Here is a 13,630-nt window from a genome sequence, read left to right as displayed (position 1 = left end):
TGTGGAGGGAAACTCCTTAGTATTTAAATTGCTGGTGTGATTTTAACTTATCCGGAATTTGTTTTTTGTTGTTGTTTATTTTATCAAAAGCACAACAGGACTGAAATAAATCTAACTTAATATGCTTGTTAAAAAAAATTTATTTTAAACAAATCTTATCAATTTTATCTATCAATACATTTATATTATGAACATCTTTGATAAAAAACATTTAAAAACAAAATTGTAATGTGAATGAAATTTACAATAAACATATATTATAACAATTTCTTTTTATCTACATATCTTTATAACAAATGCATTTCTTTTTATCTATTTATCTTGATGCACTTTTAATATTAAGTGCAGATGTACTGGGTAGACTGGTAGAATTGGTCAAGAATTATACATGTATGTTAACCCATTACCAGATATATACGCCTTTCTACGCCTTTTTCACCCCCCCCCCCCTTTTAGTCGCCTCAAATGGTGAAAAAATGCCTTATTTAAGCCCCCAACACTTGTTTTTGTTTGAGAAATGTTGTTTAAAAAAGTGACCACTTTTTCGGCGCGGCGCCCCAGCCAAAAGATACATCAGGGGGTTGCCAGAAGGGGGATGTGCCCCCTTCTGTATGGGGGGTTTGAAGGGGGGCGGCAGTCCCCCTCATCGCCAAGAAAATTTTGGACTTTTGAGAGGCTAAAAATGACCCCAGATCGATCATAAGGTAACGTGTTATCAACGCTGAAAAGCATTTGACTCTATCTCAATCCATTGAGAAGTTGCAGCACTTTGAAATAAATTTTGATGGAAAAAATCAACACAAAATAGTGATTTTTGGCAATTTTGAGATGTCCCCTCGTTGCCATGGTGGCTAGAAATTTAAGCCTGAGCATGTTGTTACAAAGGCAATGGTCCAGTCAATTGTGCCAAGTTTGATTAGCATTGAAGCAGTTTTTATAGTTTTATAGCAATTTGAACTTGTAATGGGAGCCTTTTCAATGAAAACAGCCATTGTTCACAAAATGCTCATGGGGTAATGGGTTAAAAGGCCAATGTCCTCATAAATTTGTCAAAAAATTGGGAACAGAATAACCTGCCATAGTTTTAGTACATAATAACACATTACTGATGTAAACAAAATTGGGTAATAGGCCAATGGCCCCATAAATTTGTCAAAATTACATGTGTTACAAGGGAAACAATTGGGAAAAGAATAACCTGGCTGGTTTTAGTATAGCAATAACATTGTCAATGCAGACAAAATTGAGCCAGTATGTATGTTATTGAGCCAATGTCCTCATAAATTTGTTAAAAATGGGAAAAGAATTGGGAAAAGAGTAACCTGGGATGGGTTTAATATAGCAAAAAAACAAGATATGTTTGTAAAACATGTATGCCCCCTATCAGCAGCCAATTATTCATGTGATAAGGTAATTATGCATGACTTCTGACCCAGTGATCAAACAATTAATAAGGGTTATCAAGTATCTACTGGTCATGACCTTGACCTTTGACCCCTTGACCCAAAACTCAATAGGGGTCATCTGCTGGTCAAGACAAATCATCATACAAAGTTTGAAGTTCCTAGGCCTAAGCGTTTTTACTTAATTGATCAGAAACCGTTTTTACTTACAAGGTCAAAGTGACCTTGACCTTTGACCCCTTGACCCCAAAATCAATAGGGGTCATTTGCTGGTCATGACTAATCACCATGCCAAGTTTAAGTTCCTAGGCCTAAGGGTTCTTTTATTATTGATCCGAAACCATTTTAACATACAAGGTCAATGTGACCTTGACCTTTGACCCCAAAATCAATAGGGGTCATCTGCTGATCATGACCAATCACTATGCCAAGTTTGAAGTTCCTAGGCCGAAGTGTTCTTTAGTTATTGATCAGAAACCGTTTTTACTTACAAGGTCAATGTGACCTTGACCTTTGACCCCTTGATCCCAAAATCGAAAGGGTAATCTGCTGGTCATGAAAAATCACCATACCAAGTTTGAAGTTCCTAGGCCTAAGCGTTCTTAAGTTATTGATCAGAAACCGTTTTTACTTACAAGGTCGATGTGACCTTGACCTTTGACCCCTTGACCCAAAACTCAATAGGGGTCATCTGCTGGTCACCACCAATCATCATACAAAGTTTGAAGTTCCTAGGCCTAAGCGTTTTTAGTTAATTGATCGGAAACCGTTTTTACCTACAAGGTCAATGTTACATGACCTTTGACCCCTTGACCCTAAAAACAATAGGTCATCTGCTGGTCATGACCAATCACCATACCAAGTTTGAAGTTCCTAGGCCTAAGGGTTCTTAAGTTATTGATCGGAAAGCATTTTTACCTACAAGGTCAATGTGACCTTTCCCTTTGACCCCTTAACCCCAAAATCAGTAGGGGTCATCTGCTGGTCATGACCCATCACCATACCAAGTTTGAAGTTCCTAGGCCTAAGGGTTCTTTAGTTATTGATCGGAAACTGCTTTTACCTAAGAGGTCAATGTGACCTTGACCTTTGACCCTTGACCCCAAAATCAATAGGGGTCATCTACTGATCATGACCAATCACCATACCAAGTTTGAAGTTCCTAGGCCTAAGGGTTCTTTAGTTATTGATCCGAAACTGTTTTTACCTAAGAGGTCAATGTGACCTTGACCTTTGACCCCTTGACCCCAAAATCAATAGGGGTCATCTACTGATCATGACAAATCACCATATCAAGTTTGTAGTCCCTAGGCCTAAGGGTTCTTTCGTTATTGATCGGAAACCGTTTTTACCTACAAGGTCAATGTGACCTTGACCTTTGACCCCTTAACTCCAAAATCAATAGGGGTCATCTACTGATCATGACCAATCACCATATCAAGTTTGAAGTCCCTAGGCCTAAGGGTTCTTTCGTTATTGATCGGAAACCGTTTTTACCTACAAGGTCAATGTGACCTTGACCTTTGACCACTTAACCCCAAAATCAATAGGGGTCATCTGCTGGTCATAACCAATCACCATACCAAGTTTGAAGTTCCTAGGCCTAAGGGTTCTTTTGTTATTGATCAGAAACCGTTTTTACCCAAGAGGTCAATGTGACCTTGACCTTTGACCCCTTGACCCCAAAATCGTTAGGGGTCATCTACTGATCATGACCAATCACCATACCAAGTTTGAAGTTCCTAGGCCTTAAGGTTCTTTACTTATTGATCGGAAACCATTTTTGCTTACAAGGTCAATGTGACCTTGACCTTTGACCCCTTGACCCCAAAATCAATAGGGGTCATCTACTGATCATGACAAATCACCATACCAAGTTTGAAGTTCCTAGGCCTTAAGGTTCTTTAGTTATTGATCGGAAACCGTTTTTGCTTACAAAGTCAATGTGACCTTGACCTTTGACCCCTTGACCCCAAAATCAATAGGGGTCATCTACTTGTCATGACCAATCACCATACCAAGTTTGAAGTTCCTAGGCCTAAGGGTTCTTTAGTTATCACTCGGAAACCATTTGGTCTACGGACCGACGGACCGACAAGTGCAAAGCAATATACCCCCTTTTTTTCAAAAGGGGGCATAATTACCAATGCAGACAAAAATTCAGTAACAATGTAAAGTACATGTACATGTTAATGATGTTATGAAAGTTTTCAAAATACTACAATAATAATATGTACATAATAATTATGTGACTTGTGACATCATTCTGAACTGTTTACAAGGTATTTAACTGTATGGTAGATAAAACATACAACTTTCACTGTATGGTAGAGAAAACATACAACAAGTACAAGATTAATGAAAAGTTTATACAAGTATAGGCGAAGTATATATTTTACAAAAAAAAACTACTAATATATAGACCTTTTACAATGTTTATCAGGCAACAAAATACATAATAAATCAAACAGCATGATGTCACTTGACTTATTAAAAAGGAATGACAAATATAAAAGGAATGACAAACCACAGTGTCTGTTTTAAGAGGGTTTTTTTTGGTAACATATCATATTTAAAATGAAATCTTTATAAACAAGACATTTTAAAGCTGCATTCCTTCAGAACCAAAATATTTCATGAATATCAAACTTGAAAAAAGTATTTTAAGTAAAATAAAAAGATTCAAGACAAAAGTAAAAAGTTCCATGTTATCAACTTATGGGTGATTTACGACAGATTTTGAAGTATTTTTCACCATAATTCTGCTGTGTTACTAACACAGTGAGGGCTATAATTATTCAGTTACTTAACACATGGGTTGCAAATGCTGTTTGCAATATGAAAATTATTTTCTTTGTAAAATTGTTCACTTCCCAAAATTTTATTTTTCAATATATTTTCAAAATTTTCATGAAAATTAGCATGAATCTGAAGGCATGCTGCTATAAGGAGAAATATTTAATTTGAATAAGTAACAATTATTTTAATAATTGCAGTGTTTTATATTATTGAAGGACCCAGGGGAGGTAATTATTGCTATATGTGAAAAGTATCCATTCATTCATTACGTTATAACTGAAAATAATGATTACTGCTCATACAACATTCTCTAAATAATGATATGTATCCAGACTAGAATCATGTTACTATTCTGGTAAATGAGCGTCTATGATTTTCAGTAATTATGTAGCCTAGTGTATATAGGAAACATGTGGGCAATGTACGAGATGGTAATTAATACAATCATGGTTATTGTTATGCCATTCTTAACATGTATGCCAGATAAATGTTAATACCCACAGAAATTATTTACAGATTTATTATAATTATCATGGACTTTGATCAGTCGGGTTGTCATTAACATTGTTCTTACTTCTGAGAAATTGAGGCTGCTATTTTCAAAAATCAACACAATTTTTATGAGCCCTTGGGTAAAAATATAATTAATTATAAATACAATGGTTAAAATCAAACCAATTTCAAGACAACCCACTGTGAAATATAAGTATCAATAATCAAATTGTCTCAGTGAGACCAGTGGGGGTCTGTGGAAGCAATAAACAACAAAGTTTCCTAGTGAGGCATACCTAAATTGATAGGATTTGCAAGTTAAGCAAATAAAATTTCTGACATAGAAAGTTTTTGTGACAGATATTTTTGCTTTCTGAAAAAAAAAATCCAAAAAAATCACTGAATATATCACAGATAATTAGTTTATTATCTCAGGACAAATATATACATTACAAGTCATTGAGTAAAAACATAATTCTTCGTAACATTATAATGCCCACAAAATTATGTAATCTTATTTTCCATATACATGTAGAATTGTCAAACATAAATTGTTTAATCTATTTCAAAGACTAAGTCTTTCATCGTATTTGTCAAATTGATGGGGGTGCTTATATGCCTTACAGGGCTTCCATTAAGTTTCAAAATTTGGAAGCCAGAGACTGTGAAATCCTCTGACAATGGATTATATAGGTAAAGAAGGAAGAGCATCACATTCTGGAAGTTGAGTAAATAACTTCTAAATGACCATAATGAAAGCCCTTAATATCCTTTCTTGTTCAAATTGTGCATACAACTTACATGCTACTAGTACATTCCGTTCCTCATTAATAAAAATAATAATCATTAGTCCAGATAAAAACATTAACCTAATTTATATAATAGAAACAGGAAGTTCAGGACCATACAATATAAGTAATTTTCCATGCTTGGAATTCCTATCTATACATTCATCTAGTATTATATAATAAAATAATGATACACAAATGTCAAATTCTTGTACATGTTGTATGATAATATGCAACATGGGTTCGTCATCCTTTTCAGAAAAGGAAAGGAAATTATATTAATAATAAATAAATATTTATCATAATTATGTACTTCTATTGATCTACTTGAACATAAAATTTCCACTAGGTCTGAACTTATAATACAAAGACTTGATTATCCCATTTGAACTTGACTTTCAAGTAAACCAAGGCAAGGCAATGGAAGGAAGAAAAACTAATTTATCCATTAATGATTATGATTACTGCCTAAAAATAAGTTTGATTTTGTATCCTTGATGGTCTCTGCTATCAAAGGAACACATAGTATATATTCATTCCTTATTTAACCAATATAACTGACAAAATATCCTCAATGCTCTGTAATATTAAGCCAGCCCTCAGCTTTTTAAAAGGTTAAATATGTTATTTTTGGATAAATCATTTCATGTAATTGTCAAATCAAAAGAATTAAGGTGGAAAATAAAATATGCAGACGAAAGAATACAACATGTACATTAATTATAGGGAAATCCTTGATACTTCTAATTTATTGGTCTGCTATATAAAAATTATAAATTAGTTATGCGGATGATTTGTTTCCCAATTTTCTATTTTAAGATCTGATTGCCACAGATGTATTATAAATAGCTCTGGGGATGCTGTTTTGAAGAAGGCTTAAAAGTGATATGATTTAATACACTTTTCCAAAATAAAAATTACTGAAAAACCTGGTTTGACACAAGACAGAAGCATTTTCCAACAGAAAAATAAAATCTGAATGCAGCTTTAAAAATATTTATCTCTCACTTAACAAGCCTGACTGACAAAAAACCCTCAATGATCTGTATCTATTATTACACATGTCCCTGAAATTTGCTTATTTATCTAACCCCCACCCCCACACACTTACGGTCTAGCTCGACTTACACAGTAACCCCCCCCGCCCCCCCCCCCCCCCCCCCCCCCCCCCCCCCCCCCCCCCCCCCCCCCCCCCCCCCCCACCCCCCCCCCCCCTCCCCCCCCCCCCCCCCCCCCCCCCCCCCCCGATGATCTGTACATATAACATTAAAGCAAAAACTGTTATTTGTTTATCTCCCACTGATCCAGCCACATGCCGTGAAAGCCTCCCTATAATCTAATATTTACATATACCTTTTTATTACTCTATCCTGCCCTCCCATCAGATAACAGTTTTATCTCCCAGGAATATTTATAGGCCATACTTAAGCACATCAAAGCCATAAAATTGATGTAATTTTCAAATTTCGGCAAATTGTTTACAATAAACAGACTGGTCAATCATGTAATTAAATGGATATTTCACATCAACAAAGCCGACCCTCGTATGGTTTTGTAAACAAGTAGATATTGTATGCCTGACTTATTTTTGCTGGGACAGTTTTAACATTTATATACAGTAAAATTTGTGCATTTGGTTTAAATATTTAAGTTTGATTGAGAAGATGCAATGATTTTTTTTTCAATTTAAAAAAAAACAAAACTTGTGGCTTTCTGAAGGTAAAAATATAGCACGATAAATCAGAACAGGGGGAAAACCTGAAATCAAATTTCAATAACTGAGAATGGAATTTATCCCACAAATTATAAAATTTTCAATTTAAATTCAATTTAACACAACAGCATATCTGATAATCACATAGCAAAAGTTTGTTTGTACCCCGAATTAGGTGGGAAAATCAGAAATATTTTTAATACTGAAGCAAGTCTATTGACCAAATAACCCTGTTCTTAGAAGTTTTTTTCCTCCAAATAATGAGACCTCCAAATAATGAGACTTTCACCAATAACAAAATACAATAGTCATTGAGACAAAAATGATGAATTTTCTAAATATGACAACAATGAATATAAATTAATTTAAGCTGCATTCAACCCAACTTAACCTTCATTTTATGCTGCAATTTTGCACAAGAAATGCACAAATTATTGCTGCAAACTTTCACTCTCCACCAAAAACCTAAATACTGTATGTTTAAAGCATTATCAATCGCACAAATTACCAGCACACACACACATGAAGGGAGAAAAAAAAAGCAATTTACTTTTCAGACAAGAAAATCTACATACCATCCTGCTTTTTAACATAATTACCAATTTAAGTTTAAAGAACCTGATATTCCCCTTGACTAAAATATCACCTTTGAAACAAATACGCACAATTTGATTTTTTGAGTGGAAAATTGTGACATATTGAAGTAAATCCATTATGATTATTATAGAATACAATGGAACTATTCTTAATTTCGATTTTTTTTTAATTGTCAATTTACACCAATTAATCAGGTTTGTCATATTAAGATAATTCATGAATAGGTAACATACGAAAAGAAAAAAAATTAACAACCTTATAAATGGTGGTTTAAATAATAAATTTATCTGCATTAGTGTCTTAACAGTTTTTTTAATAACAAATTTATTTTTGCTGTTCTAACAAAACCTAAATCTCAAGCCATGAGTATTGATATGTCCCAGGGTGGTTTTCCTTTCATAGGAGAGGCCGTTCAAGGGCTGCTTTCCCACACAGGAACATCCTTTAAAACCATTGAAATTTAATTTGTAAGTGTTATCTTCCATTATAACAAAATTACCGTATTATCTTTTACCAAAATTTTAGGGAAGAATTCTTTTGCCAATCTGCGAAAAAAAGCCTTGCAGTTCAACTGTTCATGGAAGGCATCAATATACTTAATGTACATGTATATGGTATTAGTTATTAAATGAAAGTTCAAAAGTCAGAACGACAGACAGCACATCCCGGCAACTGATGAACTGTATGCTTCATAGTAGAAAATTTCAGGAGTAAAAAAATATTGAAACAAACCAGCAAATATTGGATACATATGCACTCAGCATGCAGTTTGTCAAATCAGTTCAGTATGTTATTTTCAACAGGCATTGGTCATTAGGATATCTGTCTATCTGATAAGTAAAACAATAACAACATCTTCAGCCAACTCACAAATGTTTAGCACCATAAAATTCACACAATGAACAGTGTTTGAGAAATTCTTTTACAGCAAAAAATGTATTTTATACCTAGTCCCAATCTATTAGCAATTTAAACAAACAATTTAAACGAACCTACTCATTTTTTTCACACCCCATTTAATGTTGACATGACTCTGGAGCGCTTCAATGGTGTTTTGTTACACCAAATGAAGCTGTTTTGCTTTATACATTTTGAATATGTGCCTTGTTTGCAGTACATAGACATTTCATTTTTTTCATATGAAAAAACAAATTTATGAGACTCAATAAATCCTGTCATAATTGTCTGCTAAACAACAATTTTGTGTACCTTTCAATGTACAGTCATGACACTGGAAAAAAAACTAGAATTCACACCTATATATTCATATTCAATCAAGTTTAAATCTAATGTTTTGCATATTGATCTGAGCATCACAAACTCCAATCTACATTTCAATCTAATAGATTTTCTAATCATAAGTCCGTACATGGAATAGTCTTAGAGTAAACTAGAATTCTTAAAGAACCATCAAAACAACAAAACTGAAAATGTCACAACTTTTAGTCTCGGTTTGAGTAGTATTGAGAGCAAAGCTACTGTTCTTGCTCCCTGTCACCAGCTTTTGAAAGCAGAATTCAACATTTAAACATGAAACGGTAAAGTTCTGAATATAGAATCATTCGTAATTATGGTTATTATTGATCTTTCAATGCGACACATTTATGTCCTTCCATAAAACAACCTAATTTATGGTCACCAAGTAAAAAAATACCTGTGCATTAATAGTGAAAACAAAACGAAATTTTGGTAGGGCATGAGAGGTTATGAAATCAGACATGCTTGCTATTGATTTTGTATTAATAAATTAGAACAAAAAAACAACATATATAACAAATGCTGAATAAATTATTCGAAAGAATTTTCTGTGGCACATTAGAAACTGTCATTTTAATTGTATAAGAAGCCTTATTTCAATGTTATTTACAGCTGATTTCAATACAATTCAAAAGAATAATTTACATATAAACCTGAACACAATGGTATTGCAAAGATGAAAATTCAATGAATTCACGGCAACAAATGTAAACAGCACCTCTTCTTATAGGGAGAAGGCTCGTCTATGCAATGATACAAAAAAAGCAAAAAAAAGCGAATGCTCTTTAAACACACTGTACATTTTTTTGTATCATCAACCATTCAAACACATGTAATCAACTTATTTGCAAAATGCCTTATTTCGATTTCCTTACTAGCTTTTTTCTTTATTTCAACTCACAAATTTTTGCTAGTGAATATCTCAGTAACTAGCAAAACTTGAAATTAGCTCGCAAAATTGAATTTAATCATTTTTTTTTCCACATCTTAACTAAGCATCCGAGATGGGCTTGTTTACTGTGATGATGAACTAACTTGATATTTGAGCAAATGGCAATCTTCTTGAAAAGGTCTTCCCCTTTGTCTTTTTTCATAAATTAATATACTACAGATACGTAATAAGCCTACTATGAATATACGTACCTGGGATCTAATAGAGTATACAGGATATATGGAACACATCAATTGAATTTGTGACAATAAATGTAATCACATTAAACACTGTTTGTTCTTTACAAAACCGAGATGACTTTGGGGCTGAGTTGACCCGGATCCTCCAGACCACATATATGTAATTCCAAAACGATGACAAAAATGCAGATTAACTAAATAGAACTTAAAACACAAACATGTGTCACTGTTCAGAAACTTTTCACTATTTAGGGGAAGATGTGTAAGCGGTTGGATAGCTCAGTCAGTAGAGCCGCGGTACGGTATTCCGAGGGTCCAGGTCAGGCTGCACATATTTCTCACCCTGTGACATTTGGCGCCAAACGTGGGGCCGTGACTGATATAGCTCAGAGTTCAATTTACATTGCTCTGTAACTCTGTGAAATTTGTGGATGAATTTCAATATAGCAGGGGAGTATGTCACGCTTCAGAACTGTTCACTATTTAGGCGGCGGCACGAAATACCCAAATACACCCAAATATACCCAAATACACCCAAATATAGCAATATTTATTTTTGTTTGTATAAAATATAGATTATAATGAGAAATAAATAAATATTTATAAAATGACATGACTAAGCCTGCTATAACTTTCATTCATTCCGTTGAAATGGGCAGTTAAGATGTTGTAAGAAAATAAAGTTGTGACATTTGCTTATCTACAATATCGCTTCTTTATGAATGCAATTTTAATTCAAGATATGATATTTGTTGTCTACACTTACATTTTTAAGGTGTAATTTTGTTGAAATTTCATATCATCAATATATAGAGGAAGAAGTCCATGTTATTAAAAAAAGCTTTAATGAGTACATATACTGTATCTTGTTCAAACACAATGATAGGAAAATGTATATTTGGTATGTTTGATTATATTCTTAGTGAAAGTGTATATTGTATTCATGATTAAAACAGCACTTTTTTTAGTATAAAACATTTATTTTTAGTATAATTGGACAATATTTGGGTATATTTAGGCAATATTTGGGTATATTTGGGCAATATTTGGGTATATTTGGGTGTATTTGGGTATATTTGGGTATTTCGTGCTGCCCCTATTTAGGGGAGAAGATGTGTAAGCGGCCAGATAGCTCAGCTGGTAGAACCGCAGTACGGTATTCCGAGGGTCCCGGGTTCGATTCCCAGTCAGGCTGCACATTTTTGTCACCCTGTGACACATGTTTATTTTCTATTATTATTATCCTCTAAACTAGATTCTATCCCTTAAGTCAAACCTTCTATCTAATAAAATGTTTTAATCTAATGCTGTCAACACCCATATGCAGAACACGTTTTTTCAAAATTACCTCTTTAGAAATCTGATCCAAGGCTTGTTCTTCAGCTGAATAATGCCTGTCAGTCGTTCTTCTTCTCCCTGAACTCATTTTTTGTGCTGCTTATTTACAGTTTTGTAGAGCCGAAAGTAGAAAAATTAATGAGTTTGCATTATTTTTGGAGAAAGATGATGATCCATCAAAAATGATGTAACTACTATAAAATTTCTGGTCAAACCATAAATTAAACGCAGTTGTTTCGTTTGTTTTCCTTACGTTCTTAATGTAACTTTGCCCAGAAAACCCGTTTGGCAAAAGAAAAACACACTTCCTCAAAGTGAAATTTTACGACAAATGGCGAGTTTCCGGAAGTTGATCAGTAGACTGATTTACACAAATGTAACTCAAAGAATATAAACTACAGGTAAGGAAAGCAAACTACATATCGCACTTGGAATAGTCTATTCTTCTATATTTCATAAAGACATGGTTAAGATAAAACACGACTATCATATTTTCCTATAAAATAAATCATTAATCCATGACGATTTATAAGGAAACAGAGAAGGAAATTTAAAACTGAAACAAATTAAATTGTCAAAATTTCAACTTCTCGACTTCATTAGATCTACTGTAACCAAGGGAATATGTGTGCTTTTTATATGGCCATTGAGCCATCAAAATGCTTTCATCTTTATTTCTAAAAATATTATTTTTGATATCTTTTATGGTAAAAAGGAAAAAACGAACTCATTTGCCATATCAATGAAGGTCTACCGTTTGCTTCTTTTGCAATTGGTGTAAAATGTATAGCGATTTAGTATTTTGTATGGAAGTCAAAGAACTACTCGGTTAACTTAAAACACATTTGTTACATTGCTTCTGCACCCATTCTTTAATTTATTGACCGGGAAAACGAATTGTTCGCTAAAGTAATTTACATATAGAGAGGGTAGGGTAGAGAAGTGGTATCGAGGGGTTTCCTTATTGTTTAATATGTATTTTATCGGCGGTAGAATTAATTTTCCACCTTAATTCTTCATTTCCACCTTAATTCTTTTGACTTGTCAATTATATGAAACTATTTATCTAAAAAAAATCACATATTTAATCTTCCGAAAAGCTGTAGGCCGCTTTAAGATTTCGTGTTCATTTGAAAAATAATCTAATTTATACACATCCAAACAAATACGAATTTATAATATTAAATACGGATATATTTTATTTTAATAATTCATGATGAAATTTTAGTAGTGTGCTCAAATGACTCTTGCAAAATGATATAACAGCATGTTTTGACCTGCAAATTATCATTATTATTATTATATTATTATTATATTATTATTGTTATTATTATTATTATTATTATTATATATATTATTATTATTATTATTATTATTATTATTATTATTATTATTATTATTATTATTATATTATAGTATTATTATTATTATTATTATTATTATTATTATTATTATAGTATTTATTTGCGTCCAGTTTCTGTGCGGATCAATACAGTTATCAAAATGTTTTAAAATAGGCCAGACAGCGTATTCATACAAGTTTTATGAATTCCCTAAAGTGATCTGTTACATCGTGATGCAAAAGTTTTAACCGACCCGGGACATCATTAATTTTTGGGATAAATAACACAGTCTTTAAGACGTACTTATTGTCTGGTGAATATATTAAGACAATGACGTCAATGACTGAGTAATTTGTTTCACAAATAGTAAATGTACTTTTGGTCTTAATTTAAGATGGCCATGCAAAATAAGTCTGACTCACTACCCTAAATATACACATTAAGGTTTCCATTAAAGGCTCATTATGCCATGCAAATGCGTTTATTTTTATTTTTCAAAAGCTTTCGATTTTGGTGTGACCTTATTTTTTTTTTTTTTTTTTTTTTTTTTTTTTTTTTTTTTTTTTCAAATGTTACTAACTGGCCAAGGACTCGAAAACATTTTTCGTCTTTGCTATTGGGAAAACAATGTAAAGTATCTTTATTACGTATGAAAGTAAAAATCTAATTTGTTTACTAATTCCCCCCTTAGACCATTCCGCTGAGACATAGTCCCTTTTAATTAATAAATAGGCTGTCTTACCAATTCTAAAAAAGAAAAATATTAGG

The 13,630-nt window shown here is 33.0% G+C and overlaps 1 protein-coding gene across 2 annotated transcripts in view; it reads right to left on the bottom strand.

Annotated features, from left to right (window-relative positions):
• LOC132738474 (leucine-rich repeat flightless-interacting protein 2-like) overlaps nt 1–11,866 on the bottom strand; it is a 47,839-nt gene extending 35,973 nt beyond the window's left edge. For both annotated transcript variants that reach the window (XM_060725989.1, XM_060725981.1), the window contains exon 1: nt 11,530–11,866. In XM_060725989.1, coding sequence (XP_060581972.1) covers nt 11,530–11,607 — 78 coding nt within the window. In that variant the 5' untranslated portion in view covers nt 11,608–11,866. The remainder of the gene's footprint in view (nt 1–11,529) is intronic.
• Nucleotides 11,867–13,630: the final 1,764 nt, after the last annotated feature.

Source organism: Ruditapes philippinarum, unplaced genomic scaffold, assembly GCF_026571515.1.
Source record: "Ruditapes philippinarum isolate M1 unplaced genomic scaffold, ASM2657151v2 ctg6779_1_1_1_1, whole genome shotgun sequence".
NCBI lineage: Eukaryota > Metazoa > Mollusca > Bivalvia > Venerida > Veneridae > Ruditapes > Ruditapes philippinarum.
The sequence above is the reverse complement of the archived record's forward strand: the minus strand, read 5'-3'. Positions and strand labels throughout refer to the sequence as shown.